Source organism: Coregonus lavaretus (assembly GCF_964263955.1).
Source record: "Coregonus lavaretus genome assembly, chromosome: 18".
In the NCBI taxonomy this organism is placed as follows: Eukaryota; Metazoa; Chordata; class Actinopteri; order Salmoniformes; family Salmonidae; genus Coregonus; species Coregonus lavaretus.
The window spans coordinates 34920406-34945144 of NC_140005.1; the positions used below are offsets into that span (position 1 = coordinate 34920406).

Genomic DNA, 24739 nt, shown 5'->3' on the forward strand with positions numbered 1-24739 from the left:
AAGTCTAGGAAGAGAAACAAGTGGTGCTTGACCGAGGCACACGGGCGGCGGGGAGGTCCCTGGCCGCTCTGCTCGCTCTCTTCAAATAGCCTCCCATAACCAGCGACAGAGCTCACCGGAGAGGGGTTAGGCGTAGGCAGCCACTGCATGCCCCACGCCCAGGCAGACAAGATATTTGCGTTGGCCACCCAATCCATCTACACTTCCTGCACCTCTGTCCCAGTCAAGGTACCGGCACCCGGAAAAGCAAAGTCGAAGAATTCTACACGTCTTTCCAGCGAGTTTGTGCGCAGTACGTGGCAATGCGCACACAGACTGGTTCGAGCGAGGGCCGCCTGAGCGTGCTCCAAGCAGAGACAAACTACACAGAGCACGAGTAGCTTTCAGAGAAATGCTATAACCCTATGACAGGGGGCATGATCTCGACCCCGAACCTGGCTTAGCCATAGTCTTTGCGGTCGTTTTCTTAGCCATCTTACTCATTGCACCAACAAACTGAAGAATAACTAATTGTTTGTGATTAGAAAACTTATGAGCACAAGTACAACCTTCAGCACTCAACGTCCATGGGGTGAGCACGCTCTACCACTATGGGACAGTTTAGTTGGTACAATGTACAATCCAGTTGTTTGTTTTAGTAGAGTGAATCGTTCCTGTTCACATCGAGGTAAAGTGTGGAATGATTGAAGGAATGAATCCGAGCCTCCTATCTGTGGAAGGCGGGGCTTCCAGCGAGGCGTGGATTTCTTTGTCCTTGTCAGGTGTAATTGTAGATCCTTCAACCGAAGTCTAGAGAATGCCACTCATAGTATGTTGTACCGAAGTTGACTGACTGGTAACTCGTTTTCTCATGGCTCCCTTGTCCCTCTGCAGCAGACATTTGATGCTACTGTACTCTATCCTGTTACCTAGTCACTTTACCCCTACCTGACAGATTTTTCACCTAGTCGGCTCTGGGATTAGAACCAGCGACCTGCCCTTGAGCAAGGCACTTAACCCTAATTGCTCCTGTAAGTCGCTCTGGATAAGAGCGTCTGCTAAATGACCAATTTATTTATTTATTTATTTATATGTACCTCAAAAGGCACACTTAGCCTACATATCAATACATACAACCTAAAAACGACAGGCCTAAGGTAATAATGAGAGAGGTAGAACGAACAATAGCAAGATAAAAAAACGTAACGAGTAGTTTGAACAAACCTTACAGTTGAGCAAAACATAAAAGCATGCTTCCCTCCGTGCCGTTGTGAACCAAAACAGCCAAAAGCTCAATCCTAATTAAAATAGCCTATCAAAGCATTAAGACAAGTTAAAGTTAAGTAGAGTATTTCCCAAATAGGCTATTCTAAAAGTGTTTAATGTCCTAAATTTGCAGCTGTCAAAAAGGAACAATTGTGAAAGTCTGTCTATGGGTGATTCTGTATCACAGCTTTATTTTGAATGACATTTCAGGCAACAAGAAGTGAAATTGACCAAACAATATCAAAATGGAAAAACCTAATGAGAAGTTAAAAATATATTTTTTAAGTACAGCTGAGCAAAGCTTATGAAAGAAATGTGTAGAGTAGGCACATTTCCATAGCTTATCATTGGCTATGTAGGCTTCAACCTACCTACAATATATAGAAGCCTAGGCCTAATGAAAGGAAGATGCAAATCATTGAATATTATCCAGTTCTGGGGACAGCAGAGTTGCATGCTCTGCAGCTGGCCCCTTCATGATTTTACAACCCCATCACGCTACAGCCAGACACACACCTCAGTCATGCCACAGCTCCAACAGAGAGGAATATGCTATAAAATAAAATGGCTCAAAAATATATTTTGCCATGATTCCCCTCACCCCTCCTGTAGCATGAGTTTGCGCTAGCTGTCCATTTCAGCCATCGTAAAAAAAAACAAGACATGACTGGTTGACCAATAGGGGGCGATACCATCATATATCAAAATGTTTTATGGGTACCTAATCACCATAGCACAAAGGTTGACGTCATCCAACCCCATGTGTGAAGAAAAGCATAATCCATCCTACCTTGAGTTTGGGGCGGACACAGTGGATGTGGTGTCCTCTGTCGCAACAGTCACACAGGAGCATGTTTTCTGCATCTCCCTTCCTGCGACAGACCTTACAACGGGCATTGAGTAGAGACTTGGCCCAGATGACACTGCGCTCCAGGGTGGAGAGGTGGAGGAAGACCTGGGACAGGCTGGAACAGCCCAGCAGAGACTCCATCCAACGCTCCTGGACAGTCTTCACCACCCGACCACTGTCACTACCTCCTGAGAGGGTCAGAAACATAGTCAGACATATCATAGGATGGAGCATTCCTCTCCATCATCTACAACACTAGTCAATAGTCTTCACCAACCCACCACTGTCACAGCCACCTGAGGGGAGAGGGGACAGACATATAGTGAGTGTACAAAACATTAGGAACACCAGCTCTGTCTTTCCATGACAGACTGATCAGGTGAATGCCATGATCCATTATTGATGTCACTTGTTAAATCCACTTCAAAATCAGTGAAGATGATGGGAAGGAGACAGGTTAAAGAAGGCTTTTTAAGCCTTTAGACAATTGAGACATGGATTGTGAATGTATGCCATTTAGAGGGTGAATGGGCAAGAAAATATTTAACTGCCTTTGAACGAGGTATGGTAGTAGGTGCCAGGCGCAACGGTTTGAGTGTCAAGAACTGCATCGCTGCTGGGTTTCACACTCAACAGTTTCCTGTGTGTATCAAGAATGGTCCACCACCCACAGGACATTCACCCACAACTGTGGGAAGCATTGGAGTCAACGTGGGCCAGCATTCCTGTGGAACGCTTTCAGCACCTTGTAGAGTCCATGCCCTGACGAATTGAGGCTGTTCTGAGGGCAAAAGGGAGTGCAACTCAATACTAGAAAGGTGTTCCTAATGTTTTGTACACAGTGTACATATTGTGTTATTATATTGTTCTTATTTGAGGTTAGTCTCATTGAGGTAACACACACACACACAGCAAAAGAGACCGGGTAGAGGGTGACCATCAAATCCGTTATGCCTTCATCATCCTTACCTTCACTGCTTTGATCCTCATCTTTCTTCTTGTCTTTCTTCTTTGCCTTCTGGTCCTTTTTAGAGTCTTCATCTCCTGTTGAGGGGATAACATAATAAAGGTGAGGCACTGGTTTGCCATGACAGTCCACAAGAGATACCAATTTGCACGTCAAGCATATAATTAACAGCTCTAAACACTAAAATGTAATAAGCATGGACCTTTCTATGTAATAAGCATGGACCTTTCTAATGACCAGTTTAGTGTGTGAAAAATACAGGTCTGAGCAGACATTAAATCACAGGTGCCACTTATTCCCTGCCAGGCTTGCAGTTAAGGTCTGTTATGAGATGCTCTGAAAGGTCTCTGTCACCAAAAGCTTGACCTAAACTTGGACTAAAAAGCATTAGAGAGTCTCAATTGACATTTTTTATTCCAGGAATAGTCTCAATCTGGATCTCAAAGTTACTACAATTCACAATGATTTAAGTGTGCACGCTGCGCCCAAAATGACACCCTATTCCCTATGGGCTCTGGTCAAAAATGGTGCACTGATAAAGGGAATAGGGTGCCATAGGGACAACACCGCTTCTCTACAGGAAGGTGTTATGTGAGTTTTGCTGGCCTACCCAGCGGAGCCTTGAGGAACTTCCTCTCGATTCCCTGTTGGATGTGGGCCAGGGCCTGAGCCAGGTAGTGGACAGTGTTGTTGACCAGCTGAGGGGTGCTGGGGCTGGTGGAGGCAGCGCTCATACACTCCCCCTTCAGCTCCTGTACCCTGAACAATGACACCTGTAACCTGTAACAACATGGAGCAGACATGTTGAGAGAGATGGTGTTAAACTTAGACTTCGCTTCCTCTGGGAGTCAAAGATAGTGGGGATAAAATAATTATAGAGTAAAGAAAATAGAAAGCTATGTGGAATTTGAAAGTCTTATTGTACCAGCTGTTGCCATTTGAGGACATGAGCTTCTCTATTCAAACATCAAATTTGTACATGTCTGGTACCTACGCCTTTTCTCAATTAACTCAATGTAACCATATTCCTTATATCTAGCTAACCTATAGCTGAGCTAAGCTCCTGTAACCTGACCAATGAAACCTGTAACCTGCACATGGTGAAGAAGAAAGAGATGCTTTTTTACTGATCCTATGCTTTCTGGACACAGCTGCTTGTCGAACATCTCATTTCCAAAATCATGGGCATTAATATGGAGTTGGTCCCCCCTTTGCTGCTATAACAGCTGCAACTCTTCTGGGAAGGCTTTCCACTAGATGTTGGAACATTGGAAGCAAAGGTTGAGGTCATCGCTCTGTGCAGGTCAGTCAAGTTCTTCCACACCGATCGACAAACAATTTCTGTATGGACCTCGCTTTGTGCACAGGGGCATTGTCATGCTGAAACAGGAAAGGGCCTTTCCCAAACTGTTGCCAAAGTTGGAAGCACAGAATTGTCTAGAATGTAATTAAATGCTGTAGTGTTAAGATTTATGTTAACTGGAACTAAGGGGCCTAGCCCAAACCATTATTCCTCCTCCAAACTTTGAAATTGGCACTATGCATTGGGGCAGGTAGTGTTCTCCTGGCATCTGCCAAACCCAGATTCGTCCGTCGGACTGCCAGATGGTAAAGCGCGATTCCACTGCTCCAAAGTCCAATGGCGGCGAGCTTTACACCACTCCAGCCGATGCTTGGCTTTGTGTGCGGTTGCTTAGGCTTGTGTGCGGCTGCTCTGCCAGGGAAACCCATTTCATGAAGCTCCAGACGAACAGTTATTGTGCTGACGTTGCTTACAGAGACTGTTTGAAACTCAGTAGTAAGTGTTGTAACCACCAAGACTCTTCCTAGAGCTGGACGCCCAGCCAAACTGAGCAATCGGGGGAGAAGGGCCTTGGTCAGGGAGGTGACCAAGAACCCGGTGGTCACTGACAGAGCTCCAGAGTTCCTCTGTGGAGATTGGAGAACCTTCCAGAAGACAACCATCTCTGCAGCACTCCACCTATCAGGCCTATATGGTAGAGTGGCCAGACGGAAGCCACTCCTCAGTTAAAGGCACATGACAGCCCGCTTGGAGTTTGCCAAAAGGCACCTAAAGACACCCAGACCATGAGTAACAAGATTCTCTGGTCTGATGAAACCAAGATTGAACTCTTTGGCCTGAATGCCAAGCGTCACGTCTGGAGGAAACCTGGCACCATCCCTAGGGTGAAGCATGGTGGTGGCAGCATCATGCTGTGGGAATGTTTTTCAGCAGCAGGGACTGGGAGACTAGTCAGGATCAAATGAAAGATGAACGGAGCAAAGTACAGAGATCCTTGATGAAAACCTGCTCCAGAGCGCTCAGAACCTCAGACTGGAACGAAGGTTCACCTTAAAATAGGACAACGACCCTAAGCACACAACCAATACAACGCAGGAGTGGCTTCGGGACAAGTCTATGAATGTAAAGGGTGTGAATACTTACATAAATGTGATATTTCAATCGTTTTTTTATTATACATTTGCTAAAACGTCAAAAAAACTGTTTTTGCTTTGTCATTATGGGGTATTGTGTGTCGATTGATGAGGGAAAAAAACTACTTATCCATTTTAGATTAAGGCTGTAACGTAACAAAATGTGGCAAATGTCAAGGGGTCTGAATACTTTGAATGCACTGTATAGTGTACTTTGCAGATAAAATATATAGCATGAACAAACACCAAACCCATTTAAGTATATGGTAGCTATGTATTTTTATCAGACGTAAAGATAATTCATCAATGTAACCATTCATTATATCTAGCTAACCTCTTGGTGCACGATATGACAGAGAGTAGTACACAATTCAGGTCATGATGTAGTGAATGTACAGCATTTACCTGTCTTTTTTCAAGTTATCATTTATTTCCATTTTCTCCACGTCACCGTTCTCGCCTTTCCCAACACCATTCTCCTTTAACTCAGGGCTCAGTAGTTCATAGTGGCCTTCCTCCAGTGCTTTCCTCCATGCACTCCTCTCCATCACCTACAATACATGACCAACCAGAGATGTCAGACAATAATCCCCAATGTTTTCATTCACTGAAAATTACATGTTAGTTTTTAAAGTTTGGGAGGAAAATTGGAATGCATTCAGATTAAATTCTTAAATTCTGCCTACCACTGTATATAAATAAAAACATATAATCACAGTTCCTCATAACAGCTAATTCCTTACCTTGTCAAATACAGTGTAAATACCTAATCATTACTAAGAATGAAGAACTGATTTTATGCTGCCTCAACTGTATTACTATGTGAAATAATACAATCAGAAAAAATAGCTTTTGACCAATCAGAGCCAGTGTACCTTTGCACCCTGGTATACATACAGATTATATACAACCAGCGGGTTTTACAGTTCATCAGCAGATAGGAAGAGGGCTCTCTGGCAAGAACAAAGGCGGAGGGCTCTGCTTTATGACCAATAACAAGTGGTGTAATTGGGAAATCTACAGGAACTTCTGCTCACCCGACTTGGAATTCTTGATCATCAAATGTCACCCTTTTTACCTTCTGAGAGATAGAGATCTCAGGGATTATCGCCACAGCTGTATAGATCCCACCCCAAGCAGAAACCAAAAATATAAAAGATCTTCATTGGACCTTGAACAAGCTGGAGACCCCGTACCCGGAGGCAGCATTCATTGTCACGGGGGACTTCAACAAAAGTATACTGAACAAAAATATAACCGCAACATGCAACAATTTCAAAAGATTTTTACTGAGTTACAGTTCATAAGGAAAATCAGTCAATTTAAATAAATAAATTAGGTCCTAATCTATGGATTTCACATGACTGGGAATAAAGATATGCATCTGTTGGTCACAGATACTTTAAAAGAAATGGGCCTCAGGATCTCGTCATGGTATTTCTGTGGATTCAAATTACCATCGATAAAATGCAATTTTGTTCGTTGTCTGTAGCTTATGCCTACCCATACCATAACCCAACATGACGCCATCCACGTGGTCTGCGGTTGAGTCCGTTTGGACGCACTGCCAAATTCTCTAAAATGACGATGGAGGCGACTTATGGTAGAGAAATGAACATTCAATTCCCTGGGAACAGCTCTGGTGGACATTCCTGCAGTTAGCATGCCAAATGCACGCTCCCTCAAAACTTGAGACATCTGTGGCATTGTGTTGTGACAAAACTGCACATTTTAGAGAGGCCTTTTGTCCCCAGCACAAGGTGCCCCTGTGTAATGATCATGCTGTTTAATCAGTTCATTGACATGCCACACCAGTCAGGTGGATGGATTATCTTGGCAAAGGAGAAATACTCACTAAAAGGAATGTAAACAAATTTGTGCACCAAATTTGAGAGAAATAAGCTGTGTGTATGGACATTTTCTAGGATCTTATATTTCAGCTCATGAAACCAACATTACATGTTGCGTTCATACACACACAAAAGTATGTGGATACCCCTTCAAATTACTGGAGTGGGCTATTTCAGCCACACCCGTTGCTGACAGGTGTATAAAATCGAGCACAGCCATGCAATCTCCATAGACAAACACTGGCAGTAGAATGGGTTTGGCGGATGTCAGGAAAAACGCTACCTGTCCCAATACATAGTGCCAGCTGTAAAGTTTTGTGGAAGAGGAATAATGGTCTGGGGCTGTTTTTCATGGTTCGGGCTAGGCCCCTTAGATCCAGTGAAGGGAAATATTAACGCTACAGCATACAATGACATTCTAGACAATTCTGTGCTTCCAACTTTGTGGCAACAGTTTGGGAAAGGCCCTTTCCTGTTTCAGCATGACAATGCCCCGTGCACAAAGTGAGGTCCATACAGAAATGGTTTGTCGAGATCGGTGTGGAAGAACTTGACTAGATGCACAGAGCCCTGACCGCAACCCAATCAAACACCTTTGGGATGAATTGGAACGCCGACTGCGAGCCAGGCCTAATCGCCCAACATCAGTACCTGACCTCACTAATGCTCGTGGCTGAATGGAAGCAAGTCCCCGCAGCAATGTTCCAACATCTAGTGGAAAGCCTTCCCAGAAGAGTTGCGGCTATTATAGCAGCAAAGGGGGGACCAACTCCATATTAATGCCCATGACTTTGGAATGAGATGTTCGACGAGCAGGTGTCCACATACCTTTTGCTCAGTGTAATTTGAGAAAGTGGTCCCGAATTACTATCAACACATTGACTGACTGTCCAACTCGCAGAGGTTCTATGCTGGACCACTGCTACGCACCTTTTTGACATGGGTGTAAGGCCATCTCCCGTCCTCCTTTCGGCAAATATGACCAGGCCTTCATTTTGCTCCTTCCCACCTACAAAGACTCAAGGGGGAAGTTCTGGTGTTCAGGTCTGTACAGCGCTGGTCTGACCAACCAGAATCCATGCTCCAAGACTGTTTTGAAACGCATAGATGTGATACCAATGGCGTCTTTCAAAACGTATTCGAATCAAAAACCGTGGATTGATGGCAGCCTTGTCTGGAAACTGAAGGAGAGAGATGCTGCTTATAAACACCAAGGTGACTGGGGACAATTGTATGGTTAAACCGTACAAATACCACCTACGCAGATCGCTCAAGATGGCTAGGCAAGTATAGGGACAAAGTGGGGGAGCAATTCAGCGGGTCGGATATGAGGTGTATGTGGCAGGGGCTTCTAACGATCACGGATTACAAAAAGAAAGCCAGTCAAGTCGCGGATACCAATGCGCCCTACCGGAAGAGCTAAACTAATTTTTCCTCACGCTTCGAGCAAAACGACTGAGCTGCCGAGGAGAGCCCCTGAGGACAACGAGGGTTACGTACTTACGATCTCCACGGGGCACGTATGCAAGTCATTCAAACGTTAACCGTCGCAAGGCTGCCAGCCCAGACGGCATCCCAAGCCGCGCCCTCAGAGCACGTGCAGACCAGCTAGCTATTGTGTTCAGACATTTTCAATCTCTAGCTCAGGCCGTTATCCCCACCTGCTTCAAGATGTCCACCATCATCCCCGTGCCCAAGAAAAGGAAAGCAACTGAACGACTACCGACCCGTAGCACTCACTTCAGTCATATAGTGCTTCGAGGCTAGTCAAAGACTACATCACCTCCTCAACACACTCAACCCCCCGACATACCATAGACATACTACAGGCAGGAGGTACGCACTGACAGTGTGGTGCCAGGTAAACAACCTCTCCCTCAACATGAGCAAAACAAAAAGGAGCAGATTGTGGACTTCAGGAGTACACAGGCTGGGCACGCCCCCATCTTCACCAACGGGGTCAAACCACATGGACACTGAAGGCGCAACAGCGACTAACCTCAGGAGGCTGAAGAAATTCGTGCCTGTCCCCAAAAAACACTCAGTGTTCTACAGGAGCACCATCGAGAGCATACTGTCCGGCTGAATCACAGTCTGGTACGGCAACTCCACCTCCGCTGACCGCAAGGCACTACAGAGGGTGGTACGCTCAGACGAACGCACCATTGGGTGCACACTGCCTGCCCTCCAGGACACCTACAATACCAGGCGTCGCAGCAAGGCCAAGAAGATCATCAGGGACCTCAGCCACCAGAGCCACAGCCTGTTCTCCCAGCTTCCATCACTCAGACACAGCAGTAAATGCACATCATGGCAAATAGTAACAGATTGACTAATAGCTTCTACCCCCAGACCATCAGGCTGCTGAATAGCCACCACTAGTCAGATACCTGCCCAACCGGACATTTTCTCCCCATCAGACATCTACCTTACCCCCACCCTATTGTACATTTATCACGCCGAATAGCCCCCACTACTCCTAACCTTGATTTGGCCCAGTGTACCCTGGTAGATGCGGTCCTCTATATCTAGCAGCAGGTCTCTCAGCCTGTTGCCCATGAAGTTCTCAGCAGGAGCCGCTGTGCCCTCTGGGAGAGGAGCAGGGGCAGCCTTGGACTTGGCCGAGACCACTTTGCTACCACCAGCCTCTGGTTTAATATCTGCAAACAAAAAAACAGACATAGGCAAAACAGTGAATATCCCAAACATACAGTATGAGCAATCAATCACTCCTGAAGTGATTGTCAGCTGAAGTGCAGTGAGACAAACAAACCAGTGGACCAGAGTCCATATGGAGTCAGTGACAACTGGGCTGTGTTTACACAGGCAGCCCAATTCTGATATTGCCTTGTTCACATTGGCAGTTTGAAGTGACTCAAATCAAAATGTTTGGCAAATCCGATTCGAAACTGTTATTTTTCCTTCAGTCTGAACAGCCAAAAAGCACATGGAATCGGATATTTCAAGCTACATTTCTAACCACCTTCGTAGGTGGTTTGAAATCAGATACAAATCTGATTCCTGGCAATGCGACTGGCCTTGCTAGATACTCTGTTGACAGTTTGAGAAGAACATATGGTGGCGAACTAGCTTGTTCATTGCCAGAAAGCTAAACAGGTACCTAGATGGATAATTGACTGCTGTGGATAGCCAAAACGGACTCGTATTGAAAGTTGGATCATCTTATCCTTTGAGGCTTTAAAAGTGTTCTTACACTATGATTTTGAAACAGTCAAAGCAACTGGGAAACGTTGTCGCCTTAGCTTGCCACATAACTCCTGAGTGATAAGAAGCAGGACCACCACTGCGCACACACCCGTCGCTACTACCGTAGCCATGTCAGCAAATGACTGCTGTCTGAACACAAACACTGATTTGGTCACTTGTAACTTGCCATTTGGACAGTCGGTATTCCAAAACAGATTTGATCATTAAGGCCTACAGTGTGAACAAGGCTTAATTGATGTTTAGACCAATCACATCAGATCTTTAGACCAATTAGTGAAACAAATATCAGAATGCAGCCCTGTTGATGTTAGAAAGATATATATATAAATACATTTGATTGATTGGCCATTTGGATCAAGATGCTCTAGCCAGAGGCCTCTCCTCTATAGTCTGGTAGACTGCAGTAGTCAGTACCTGTGTGGTGGTAGCGGTCAGCTGCAGCAGCGGTACCGAGGAGCTGTGCGATACGTTCCTTCTCCTGAACCAGGGCCTCCTTCAGGCTGCTCTCCCTGTGGCCCCGTGGGTTCAGGGCCTCAATCAGCGCTTCCACCTCCTGGAGGCTGCTGTAGAAGGTCCACTGGTTAGGACGGTTCACTGGGGGAGCAGAGCTGCTCTGCACAGGGGCTGGCAGGACAGGTTTGGAGTCAGGGCCTGGGGTACAGCCTGTATGCGAGAGGTCCTCTGGTTCTCTGGCCTCGTTCGGAGACACCTCCATCCACTCAGCCTTGGCTGGCTCCTGTTCCTGGGTCTCCAAGGTCGGTTCCTGGGGTTCCAGCATGTCCTCTGTCAGGCCGAAGTAGTCGTCCTCCACGAAGAGGGCTGATGTGGAAGGGAAAAGCCAGTAGCGGCGGTAGAGGCGGTCGCGCCCCAGGGGGAGGATGTAGGTGCAGGCTGCAGCCTTCTGAATCCTCTCCTGGAGCTCCTTCTCCCTCTGCTGCTGCTGAGCAAGCTCCTCTGGGCTCAGGCCTGGGCTCACCTCTTTAGGCTGATTCTCCTTGGGATTGCTGCCTTCCTCTATGGGTGAAATCAAAGGTCTGTGTTAGAATGGCAATAATGAGACTAACCAGAGGGGAAAATAGTTGACTGCATATAGAACTGGACCACAGAACATAGAACAATGTAGAACTTATTGAACATTCCCGTTCCAAAACATTCCCAGACAAAAGCCCATAAATGTTACTGTTCACCACAACAATTGATCGAGTCACACTATGTGAAAGCCTTCTAGGATTGCTAGTAGTATGTAAATCTAGGGTAAGAGGACTGAAGGCTATTACTTACGCTTCTTAGTCTTGCTGTTGGTAGCCTGCTCCTCCTCATCCTCGGTCTTATCTTCCCCATGGCTCTCAGTGCTGGTGTTCATTTCTTCAGTCTTCATGTTGCCATTTCTTCCTTCCTCTTCAAGCAGCTTTTCATGTTTCTCTTTCAGCTCTTTCAGTTTCATCTCCTGTTCTTTCAACTTCTCCTCCTTCCTCTTGCGGACTCTGATGGCAGCCTCCTCCCTCTCTCTGCGGTGCTGCTCAGCCTTCAGTTCCCTGAGCTCCTGCTTGGCCTGTCTCTGCTCGTCAGCGCTGTCCTCTATGAAGTCCCTGGTAGACACCAGAGTCAGCAGCTTCCCACACAGAGCATGGAGGATCTTCAGCTTCTCACCTTGGACAGAACACCACAGATACATTACACAAGGCGTTACCCTGTATGATCACTCCAGTGTTTCCCCAAGTCATGTGGCTTCAAATCGGTGTGTGTGTGTGTATGTGTGTGTGTGTCAGTCTCACCTGGCAGCAGGTCGTAGACAGCAGTGCAGGACAGCCTCTTGATCAGAGCGGGGTTGGCCAGTCTCAGTTCAACACAGGGGTCGTCTGTAGAGCCGAAGCCTCCCTGTTTCTGGTAGCGAAACTTGGTGTTGGTGGAGTTACAGTCGGCCCCCGATGCTAGGATGTGCAGCCTCAGGATTTCTGACAGAGTACAGCTGTCCAGGTCCAACTGCTTCAGACTGCAGCCTACAGAGACCGACAGTCATGTATTGTATAGTTAGTGTACACTACCAGTCAAATTTTAGAACACCCATTTTTCCAATTTTTTATAAAATTTAAGCCTTGAAAGTTGATGCTAACAATTCCTACAGGTGTTCCAACTTTTGTTGATTACTTACAAACCCTCTGTCTGTATAAAAGCAGTGTTGGAACAGACTGTGTTACTTCACCCTCTTAAGGATTATTTGGACAGTATTGTACTGCAGGAAGTAGTATACTGCTATCATAATGGCGAGAAAAGGGCAATTAACAAAGGAAGACAGACCATTATAACCCTTAAAGGTGTAGGTCTTTAGAGAAATTACAAAGAAAGCCAAGGTGTCAGTGAGTACAGTTTCCTACACCATCAAAAGGCACTATTAATATTATTAGTTGGAAACTGGAGGAAACTGACAGGAATAGGTCTGGCAGACACAAAGCCACAACAGAGTCAGAAGACAAGTTTCTGAGAGTCAACAGCTTGCATGATAGGCGGCTCACAGGACAACAGCTTCAAGCACAGCTTAACACTTGTCGAAGTAAGCAAGTCTCAGTTTCAACTGTGAAGAGAAGACTTCAAGCTGCAGGTTTGACAGGTGGAGTGGCAGTAAGAAAGCCATTACTAAGATGGAAAAATAAGAAGAAGAGGCTTGCCCGGACCATGAAGCACAGCCAGTGTACTACTGAAGACTGGAAGGTCTTATGGACCGATTAATCAAAATGTGAAATCTTCGGTTTATCACGCAGGGTTTTTCAAGCTAGTAGAGTAGGCGAAAGGAAGGTTCCTCAATGTGTGACACCAACTGTCAAACATGGAGGAGGAAGCCTGATGGTCTGGTGCTCTTTTGCTGGATCCAGAGTCGACGACTTGCACAGAATGAGTGGCACCCTGAACCAGAACGGCTACCACAGCATTTTGCAGCGCCATGCAATACCATTTAGTGTACGCCTAGTTGATCAGGGGTTCCTACAGCAAGATAATGACCCAGAACATACCTCCAGGCTGTCAGAACTACCTTAGAAGAAAATAAGACGGTAGGCTTCAAATCATGGAATGGCCAGAACAGTCTCCAGACTTTAACCCCATCCAGCTGGTTTGGGATGAACTGGGCAGAAGGGTGAAAGCAAAGCAACCTACAAAGCGCAACACATTTGTGGGAAGTTCTGCAACAGTGTTGGGGAAGAACTTTCCGAACAATATTCGATTTCCATTGTAGAAAGAATGCCACGAGTGTGTTCGGCTGTTATGTCTGCAAAAGGTGGTTACTTTGATGAGTCAAAAATGTAGATTACATTTTGTTAAACAAAATGATTCCATTATTATTTTGTCTCCAATTGTTTATTTGTTATATGCTTTAATTTCAGAGTACATTAAGACATTAAACTGTGTGAATTTCAATACAAACTGGAAAAATTGTGTTCTAAAACTTCTGACCGGTAGTGTATATTACTGTATATACAGTGGGGGAAAAAAGTATTTAGTCAGCCACCAATTGTGCAAGTTCTCCCACTTAAAAAGATGAGAGAGGCCTGTAATTTTCATCATAGGTACACGTCAACTATGACAGACAAATTTAGATTTTTTTTCTCCAGAAAATCACATTGTAGGATTTTTAATGAATTTATTTGCAAATTATGGTGGAAAATAAGTATTTGGTCACCTACAAACAAGCAAGATTTCTGGCTCTCACAGACCTGTAACTTCTTCTTTAAGAGGCTCCTCTGTCCACCACTCGTTACCTATATTAATGGCACCTGTTTGAACTTGTTATCAGTATAAAAGACACTTGAGATTGAGTGAAAACCTCCTTCCATCAGCAAGGGCATTGAAGATGAAACGTGACTGGGTCTTTCAGCATGACAATGATCCCAAACACACCGCCCGGGCAACGAAGGAGTGGCTTCGTAAGAAGCATTTCAAGGTCCTGGAGTGGCCTAGCCAGTCTCCAGATCTCAACCCCATAGAAAATCTTTGGAGGGAGTTGAAAGCGTGTTGCCCAGCGACAGCCCCAAAACATCACTGCTCTAGAGGAGATCTGCATGGAGGAATGGGCCAAAATAAAAATAAAATCTCATTTCTCTCTCTCTCTCTCTGAACAGTAATTCTTCCCTCAGATTATGCATGTATGAACTAGACTTTGAAGCATCCAGCCCAAAGTGAGAGGTTTAAAAAATACTTTCTTAGTCACCAAAGTACCATGTCTTTAAACATTTGGTTTCCAGGGGGGCAGTGCGGGCCATGAGGAAGGCCAAAAAGTGTCTCACTCCCTGGGTCAGAAAGCTCATAATTAGCTGGGTCATCGCAAGCACCAGCACCAGTGTAGATACTACCATGACCTGGTAGTATATGAGGAGCTGTAGGTCACGGGGGCATTTGCCAAAGTCGTAGGAGAAAGCAGTTTAGGGACAGGGACTGCACGTCAAACTAATTGCCAAATGTATCCAAAGAGATGAATTAATGAATTATCTGAATTAATGAATACAATGAGGAGCAGGTTACAACATTCTGGAACTCGTGATGTTATAATCAGATTCTTCTATTACATCATGTTGGGTCCATATCTTGTGTATGTTTGACAGTGAACAGTAAACCCAATTCACTTTTACAAAGCACAGCTAGCCAACTAGTAGTTTGACTTGTAATTTGTACTGCCTACTTTTGAAAGACGATTTCTTTAATCAAAATGGCACAGCTCTCCCAGAAGGGTGGGCTGTGCAACATGAAGATGTTATTGTTGGCTGTTATTTTCTGTCTCCTTTCGCCTGTTGCTGCAAATGTGTTGGTGTCTTCAGAGCACAAGACTTTGATGCCAGTGAAGGACCACCCTATTCTGAACAACCCTGATGCTACAAAAGAACAAGTTGATAGTTTACGGGTGAAAGACTATTCTTCTCCAGGTAATGTGGGCCAGTTGACAAAAGGATATTCCTCAAAAAATGTCAAAGACCCCCCGGACTTTGTAGAGCCCCTGATTTCTGTTCCAGAGCACAAGCCGTTGATGCCAGTGAAGGACCACTCTGTTCAGAACAACCCTGATGCTACAAAAGAGACCAATTTTAAGTCATTGCTGGAACAACTTAAGAGTTTACGAGTGAAAGACGATTCTTCTCCAGGTAACGTGGGCCAGTTGACAAAAGGATATTCCTCAAAAAATTCTAAAGAGACCTCGGAGCTTGTAGAGCCCCTGATTTCTGTTCCAGAGCACAAGCCTTTGATGCCAGTGAAGGACCACCCTGTTCAGGACATCCCCAATGTTGCAAAATGGACCAAAATGGTGCAAGTGGACCAGATGCTGGAACAACTTCAGAGGATGAAAGATGATACTTTCCCAGGTAAAGCTAAAGTCCCACAGATGATTGTGGAGAAAATTATTCCTTATCTACAGGCTTACAAGCAAAAAGCATTGCAAGGTGACAACAACGTCTTCAAAGAAAATCTTCAGGCTCCAGCTCCAAAAGCTCAGAAGAGCACCCTGAAGATCAAACCCAGAGTCAACATATTGACTGACCCTTCTTACTCCGAGCCACTTGTGAAGGTGAACCTGATTTTGGGGCTCGTTTTCTATGGCTTCATCGTAATAGTGGTTCTCTATGATGCTGTGAGAATCTCCAAGGAGGCTAGAAGGCGATCTGATGCTATTGCCACTGCCAGGTTGAAGAAAAGGGAACCAGCCACCACTGAACCACAGACACTGGCATCCAGAGTTCGGGAGAGCATCTCTTCACGGTTTGGTTTGAAACAAGCATCATCCACACCACAGTGTGCCCCCATTTCTGACGATTCTGCAAAAGAGTTGCAGAAGTCAAAGGAGTTCATCTCCACTAAGGACAAATCTGAGTCGGAAAAGAGACCTGGAAAGAGTGCTGTCAGCCTGAGAGAGTGTGAGCCGCCTCTGCCTAGCATCCCAGATAACTTCCTTGTGCCTGACTCTGAGCCTGCCATCCAGGTGGCATTGAACCCATTCGACACCAAGCTAGCCAAAGTTGTATCTGACAATGCTGAGGCATCCAACTACGAGGCAACCGAGAAGCCCTGCTACACACAGTCTGGGCTCACTGAGGTTTGCGTCATTTAAGACTGAGGACTACTTCTTAAACCAAGTGATATTGAATAAAAGCTGCAGATATTACATCTCCAAATGAGATCACATGGAGACTGCCACCTTTGAAGACTTCCATTTTCTGTTTGTAATTTAATTTCTTTAGAATAGTAATAAAAATATATTGCATTTAAAACATATGTTTCAAGTTATTTTTGGGGTATTTTGATTTGTTGTTGTACTGTTGTGTTGTAAATGCAATAGGCAACATTATTTAATTGATAAAATAATATATTTTTCAGAGAAAAAAAATAGTTAAACATTAAAAAGAGATTCTTCTGTACTTTTGTATACTTTTTTGCCAGTAGTTCTGAAAGTAGCACTCACGAGCCAAAAGTGTTCCCCGAGAATTGCGTACTACGTCACATATGTGCAGATACAGTGCCTTCAGAATGTATTCATACCCCTTGACTTAATCCACATTTTGTTGTGTTACAGCCTGAATTCAAAATGGATTAAATAGATTTTTTCTCACCCATCTACACAACATACAGAAATATCTAATTTGCATAAGTATTCACACCCCTGAGTCAATACATGTTATAATCACCTTTGGCAGCAATTACAGGTGTGAGTCTTTCTAGGTAAGCCTCTAAGAGCTTTGCACACCTCGATTGTACGATATTTGCACATTATTATTTTTAAAAATCTTCAAGCTCTGTCAAATTGATTGTTGATCATTGCTAGACAACCATTTAAGTCTTGCCATATTTCTTATTTTATTTGTTTAAAAAATTACCCCCTTTTTCTCCCCAATTTCGTGATATCCAATTGCGATCCAATTACAATCTTGTCTCATTGCTGCAACTCCCCAACGGGCTCGGGAGAGGCGACGGTCGAGTAATGTGTCCTCCGAAACGTGACCCACCAAACCGCGCTCCTTAATACCCGCCCACTTAACCCGGAAGCCAGCCGCACCAATGTGTCGGAGGAAACACCGTTCCTTGCCATAGGTTTTCAAGCAGATTTAAGTCAAAACTGTAACTCGGCCACTCAGGAACATTCACTGTCTTCTTGGTAAGAAACTCCAGTGTAGATTTGGCTTTGTGTTGTAGGTTATTGTCCTGCTGAAAGGTGAATTAATCTCCCAGTGTCTGGTGGAAAGCAGACTGAACCAGGTTTTTGTCTAGGATCTTGCCTGTGCTTAGCTCCATTCCCTTTCTTTTTTATCCTGCAAAACTCCCCAGTCCTTAATTTTTTTTAATTTTTTTATTTCACCTTTATTTAACCAGGTAAGCCAGTTGAGAACAGGTTCTCATTTACAACTGCGACCTGGCCAAGATAAAGCAAAGTAGTGCAATAAAAACAACACAGAGTTACATATGGGGTAAAAAACATAAAGTCAGAAATACAACAGAAAATATATATACAGTGTGTGCAAATGTAGCAAGTTATGGAGGTAAGGCAATAAATAGGCTATAGTGCAGAATAATTACAATAGTATTAACACTGGAATGCTAGATGTGCAAGAGATTATGTGCAAATAGAGTTACTGGGGTGCAAAAGAGCAAAATAAATAACAATATAGGGATGAGGTAGTTGGGTGGGCTAATTTCCGATGGGCTGTGTACAGGTGCAGTGATCGGTAAGGTGCTCTGACAACTGATGCTTAAAGTTATTGAGGGAGATAAGAGTCTCCAGCTTCAGAGATTTTTGCAATTCGTTCCAGTCATTGGCAGCAGAGAACTGGAAGGAATGGCGGCCAAAGGAGGTGTTGGCTTTGGGAATGACCAGTGAGATATACCTGCTGGAGCGCAGACTACGGGTGGGTGCTGCTATGGTGACCAATGAGCTAAGATAAGGCGGGGATTTGCCTAGCAGTGATTTATAGATGGCCTGGAGCCAGTGGGTTTGACGACGAACATGTAGTGAGGACCAGCCAACAAGAGCGTACAGGTCACAGTGGTGGGTAGTGTATGGGGCTTTGGAGACAAAACGGATGGCACTGTGATAGACTACATCCAATTTGCTGAGTAGAGTGTTGGAGGCTATTTTGTAAATGACATCGCCGAAGTCAAGGATCGGTAGGATAGTCAGTTTTACGAGGGCATGTTTGGCAGCATGAGTGAAGGAGGCTTTGTTGCGAAATAGGAAGCCGATTCTAGATTTAACTTTGGATTGGAGATTCTTTATGTGAGTCTGGAAGTTGAGTTTACAGTCTAACCAGACACCTAGGTATTTGTAGTTGTCCACATACTCTAGGTCAGACCCGTCGAGAGTGGTGATTCTAGTCGGGTGGGCGGGTGCCAGCAGCGTTCGATTGAAAAGCATGCATTTAGTTTTACTAGTGTTTAAGAGCAGTTGAAGGCTACTGAAGGATTGTTGTATGGCATTGAACCTCGTTTGGAGGTTTGTTAACACAGTGTCCAATGAAGGGCCAGATGTATACAAAATGGTGTCGTCTGCGTAGAGGTGGATCTGAGAGTCACCAGCAGCAAGAGCGACATCATTGATATACACGGAGAAAAGTGTCGGCCCAAGAATTGAACCCTGTGGCACCCCCATAGAGACTGCCATAGGTCCAGACAACGTGTCCCCCTGCTAATGATTACAAGCATACACATAACATGATGCAGCCACCACTATGCTTGAAAATATGAAGAGTGGTACTCAGTAATTTGTTGTATTGGATTTCCCCCAAATATAACGCTTCACTATGCTTGAAAATATGAAGAGTGGTACTCAGTAATTTGTTGTATTGGATTTCCCCCAAATATAACGCTTTGTATTCAGGACAAAAAGTGAATTGCTTTGCCACATTTTTTGCAGTATTACTTTAGTGCCTTGTTGCAAACAGGATGTACAGTGGGGAAAAAAAGTATTTAGTCAGCCACCAATTGTGCAAGTTCTCCCACTTAAAAAGATGAGAGAGGCCTGTAATTTTCATCATAGGTACACGTCAACTATGACGGACAAATTGAGATTTTTTTCCCCAGAAAATCACATTGTAGGATTTTTTATGAATTTATTTGCAAATTATGGTGGAAAATAAGTATTTGGTCACCTACAAACAAGCAAGATTTCTGGCTCTAACAGACCTGTAACTTCTTTAAGAGGCTCCTCTGTCCTCCACTCGTTACCTGTATTAATGGCACCTGTTTGAACTTGTTATCAGTATAAAAGACACCTGTCCACAACCTCAAACAGTCACACTCCAAACTCCACTATGGCCAAGACCAAAGAGCTGTCAAAGGACACCAGAAACAAAATTGTAGACCTGCACCAGGCTGGGAAGACTGAATCTGCAATAGGTAAGCAGCTTGGTTTGAAGAAATCAACTGTGGGAGCAATTATTAGGAAATGGAAGACATACAAGACCACTGATAATCTCCCTCGATCTGGGGCTCCACGCAAGATCTCACCCCGTGGGGTCAAAATGATCACAAGAACGGTGAGCAAAAATCCCAGAACCACACGGGGGGACCTAGTGAATGACCTGCAGAGAGCTGGGACCAAAGTAACAAAGCCTACCATCAGTAACACACTACGCCGCCAGGGACTCAAATCCTGCAGTGCCAGACGTGTCCCCCTGCTTAAGCCAGTACATGTCCAGGCCCGTCTGAAGTTTGCTAGAGTGCATTTGGATGATCCAGAAGAGGATTGGGAGAATGTCATATGGTCAGATGAAACCAAAATAGAACTTTTTGGTAAAAACTCAACTCGTCGTGTTTGGAGGACAAAGAATGCTGAGTTGCATCCAAAGAACACCATACCTACTGTGAAGCATGGGGGTGGAAACATCATGCTTTGGGGCTGTTTTTCTGCAAAGGGACCAGGACGACTGATCCGTGTAAAGGAAAGAATGAATGGGGCCATGTATCGTGAGATTGAGTGAAAACCTCCTTCCATCAGCAAGGGCATTGAAGATGAAACGTGACTGGGTCTTTCAGCATGACAATGATCCCAAACACACCGCCCGGGCAACGAAGGAGTGGCTTCGTAAGAAGCATTTCAAGGTCCTGGAGTGGCCTAGCCAGTCTCCAGATCTCAACCCCATAGAAAATCTTTGGAGGGAGTTGAAAGCGTGTTGCCCAGCGACAGCCCCAAAACATCACTGCTCTAGAGGAGATCTGCATGGAGGAATGGGCCAAAATAAAAATAAAATCTCATTTCTCTCTCTCTCTCTCTCTCTGAACAGTAATTCTTCCCTCAGATTATGCATGTATGAACTAGACTTTGAAGCATCCAGCCCAAAGTGAGAGGTTTAAAAAATACTTTCTTAGTCACCAAAGTACCATGTCTTTAAACATTTGGTTTCCAGGGGGGCAGTGCGGGCCATGAGGAAGGCCAAAAAGTGTCTCACTCCCTGGGTCAGAAAGCTCATAATTAGCTGGGTCATCGCAAGCACCAGCACCAGTGTAGATACTACCATGACCTGGTAGTATATGAGGAGCTGTAGGTCACGGGGGCATTTGCCAAAGTCGTAGGAGAAAGCAGTTTAGGGACAGGGACTGCACGTCAAACTAATTGCCAAATGTATCCAAAGAGATGAATTAATGAATTATCTGAATTAATGAATACAATGAGGAGCAGGTTACAACATTCTGGAACTCGTGATGTTATAATCAGATTCTTCTATTACATCATGTTGGGTCCATATCTTGTGTATGTTTGACAGTGAACAGTAAACCCAATTCACTTTTACAAAGCACAGCTAGCCAACTAGTAGTTTGACTTGTAATTTGTACTGCCTACTTTTGAAAGACGATTTCTTTAATCAAAATGGCACAGCTCTCCCAGAAGGGTGGGCTGTGCAACATGAAGATGTTATTGTTGGCTGTTATTTTCTGTCTCCTTTCGCCTGTTGCTGCAAATGTGTTGGTGTCTTCAGAGCACAAGACTTTGATGCCAGTGAAGGACCACCCTATTCTGAACAACCCTGATGCTACAAAAGAACAAGTTGATAGTTTACGGGTGAAAGACTATTCTTCTCCAGGTAATGTGGGCCAGTTGACAAAAGGATATTCCTCAAAAAATGTCAAAGACCCCCCGGACTTTGTAGAGCCCCTGATTTCTGTTCCAGAGCACAAGCCGTTGATGCCAGTGAAGGACCACTCTGTTCAGAACAACCCTGATGCTACAAAAGAGACCAATTTTAAGTCATTGCTGGAACAACTTAAGAGTTTACGAGTGAAAGACGATTCTTCTCCAGGTAACGTGGGCCAGTTGACAAAAGGATATTCCTCAAAAAATTCTAAAGAGACCTCGGAGCTTGTAGAGCCCCTGATTTCTGTTCCAGAGCACAAGCCTTTGATGCCAGTGAAGGACCACCCTGTTCAGGACATCCCCAATGTTGCAAAATGGACCAAAATGGTGCAAGTGGACCAGATGCTGGAACAACTTCAGAGGATGAAAGATGATACTTTCCCAGGTAAAGCTAAAGTCCCACAGATGATTGTGGAGAAAATTATTCCTTATCTACAGGCTTACAAGCAAAAAGCATTGCAAGGTGACAACAACGTCTTCAAAGAAAATCTTCAGGCTCCAGCTCCAAAAGCTCAGAAGAGCACCCTGAAGATCAAACCCAGAGTCAACATATTGACTGACCCTTCTTACTCCGAGCCACTTGTGAAGGTGAACCTGATTTTGGGGCTCGTTTTCTATGGCTTCATCGTAATAGTGGTTCTCTATGATGCTGTGAGAATCTCCAAGGAGGCTAGAAGGCGATCTGATGCTATTGCCACTGCCAGGTTGAAGAAAAGGGAACCAGCCACCACTGAACCACAGACACTGGCATCCAGAGTTCGGGAGAGCATCTCTTCACGGTTTGGTTTGAAACAAGCATCATCCACACCACAGTGTGCCCCCATTTCTGACGATTCTGCAAAAGAGTTGCAGAAGTCAAAGGAGTTCATCTCCACTAAGGACAAATCTGAGTCGGAAAAGAGACCTGGAAAGAGTGCTGTCAGCCTGAGAGAGTGTGAGCCGCCTCTGCCTAGCATCCCAGATAACTTCCTTGTGCCTGACTCTGAGCCTGCCATCCAGGTGGCATTGAACCCATTCGACACCAAGCTAGCCAAAGTTGTATCTGACAATGCTGAGGCATCCAACTACGAGGCAACCGAGAAGCCCTGCTACACACAGTCTGGGCTCACTGAGGTTTGCGTCATTTAAGACTGAGGACTACTTCTTAAACCAAGTGATATTGAATAAAAGCTGCAGATATTACATCTCCAAATGAGATCACATGGAGACTGCCACCTTTGAAGACTTCCATTTTCTGTTTGTAATTTAATTTCTTTAGAATAGTAATAAAAATATATTGCATTTAAAACATATGTTTCAAGTTATTTTTGGGGTATTTTGATTTGTTGTTGTACTGTTGTGTTGTAAATGCAATAGGCAACATTATTTAATTGATAAAATAATATATTTTTCAGAGAAAAAAAATAGTTAAACATTAAAGAGATTCTTCTGTACTTTTGTATACTTTTTTGCCAGTAGTTCTGAAAGTAGCACTCACGAGCCAAAAGTGTTCCCCGAGAATTGCGTACTACGTCACATATGTGCAGATACAGTGCCTTCAGAATGTATTCATACCCCTTGACTTAATCCACATTTTGTTGTGTTACAGCCTGAATTCAAAATGGATTAAATAGATTTTTTCTCACCCATCTACACAACATACAGAAATATCTAATTTGCATAAGTATTCACACCCCTGAGTCAATACATGTTATAATCACCTTTGGCAGCAATTACAGGTGTGAGTCTTTCTAGGTAAGCCTCTAAGAGCTTTGCACACCTCGATTGTACGATATTTGCACATTATTATTTTTAAAAATCTTCAAGCTCTGTCAAATTGATTGTTGATCATTGCTAGACAACCATTTAAGTCTTGCCATATTTCTTATTTTATTTGTTTAAAAAATTACCCCCTTTTTCTCCCCAATTTCGTGATATCCAATTGCGATCCAATTACAATCTTGTCTCATTGCTGCAACTCCACAACGGGCTCGGGAGAGGCGACGGTCGAGTAATGTGTCCTCCGAAACGTGACCCACCAAACCGCGCTCCTTAATACCCGCCCACTTAACCCGGAAGCCAGCCGCACCAATGTGTCGGAGGAAACACCGTTCCTTGCCATAGGTTTTCAAGCAGATTTAAGTCAAAACTGTAACTCGGCCACTCAGGAACATTCACTGTCTTCTTGGTAAGAAACTCCAGTGTAGATTTGGCTTTGTGTTGTAGGTTATTGTCCTGCTGAAAGGTGAATTAATCTCCCAGTGTCTGGTGGAAAGCAGACTGAACCAGGTTTTTGTCTAGGATCTTGCCTGTGCTTAGCTCCATTCCCTTTCTTTTTTATCCTGCAAAACTCCCCAGTCCTTAATTTTATTTTATTTTTTTATTTCACCTTTATTTAACCAGGTAAGCCAGTTGAGAACAGGTTCTCATTTACAACTGCGACCTGGCCAAGATAAAGCAAAGTAGTGCAATAAAAACAACACAGAGTTACATATGGGGTAAAAAACATAAAGTCAGAAATACAACAGAAAATATATATACAGTGTGTGCAAATGTAGCAAGTTATGGAGGTAAGGCAATAAATAGGCTATAGTGCAGAATAATTACAATAGTATTAACACTGGAATGCTAGATGTGCAAGAGATTATGTGCAAATAGAGTTACTGGGGTGCAAAAGAGCAAAATAAATAACAATATAGGGATGAGGTAGTTGGGTGGGCTAATTTCCGATGGGCTGTGTACAGGTGCAGTGATCGGTAAGGTGCTCTGACAACTGATGCTTAAAGTTATTGAGAGAGATAAGAGTCTCCAGCTTCAGAGATTTTTGCAATTCGTTCCAGTCATTGGCAGCAGAGAACTGGAAGGAATGGCGGCCAAAGGAGGTGTTGGCTTTGGGAATGACCAGTGAGATATACCTGCTGGAGCGCAGACTACGGGTGGGTGCTGCTATGGTGACCAATGAGCTAAGATAAGGCGGGGATTTGCCTAGCAGTGATTTATAGATGGCCTGGAGCCAGTGGGTTTGACGACGAACATGTAGTGAGGACCAGCCAACAAGAGCGTACAGGTCACAGTGGTGGGTAGTG

The 24739-nt window shown here is 44.4% G+C and overlaps 1 protein-coding gene across 3 annotated transcripts in view; it reads right to left on the bottom strand.

Moving 5' to 3' along the window:
- The window catches only part of LOC311145995 (bromodomain adjacent to zinc finger domain protein 1A-like), a 109292-nt gene that overhangs the window by 13448 nt on the left and 71105 nt on the right, over positions 1 to 24739 (bottom strand). For all 3 annotated transcript variants that reach the window (XM_084182423.1, XM_084182421.1, XM_084182422.1), the window contains exons 14-21: positions 12352 to 12576; positions 11858 to 12226; positions 10991 to 11590; positions 9833 to 10008; positions 5904 to 6049; positions 3673 to 3842; positions 3065 to 3139; positions 2036 to 2283 (exon numbers count right to left, since the gene is read on the bottom strand). In XM_084182423.1, coding sequence (XP_084038549.1) covers positions 2036 to 2283; positions 3065 to 3139; positions 3673 to 3842; positions 5904 to 6049; positions 9833 to 10008; positions 10991 to 11590; positions 11858 to 12226; positions 12352 to 12576 — 2009 coding nt within the window. The remainder of the gene's footprint in view (positions 1 to 2035; positions 2284 to 3064; positions 3140 to 3672; positions 3843 to 5903; positions 6050 to 9832; positions 10009 to 10990; positions 11591 to 11857; positions 12227 to 12351; positions 12577 to 24739) is intronic.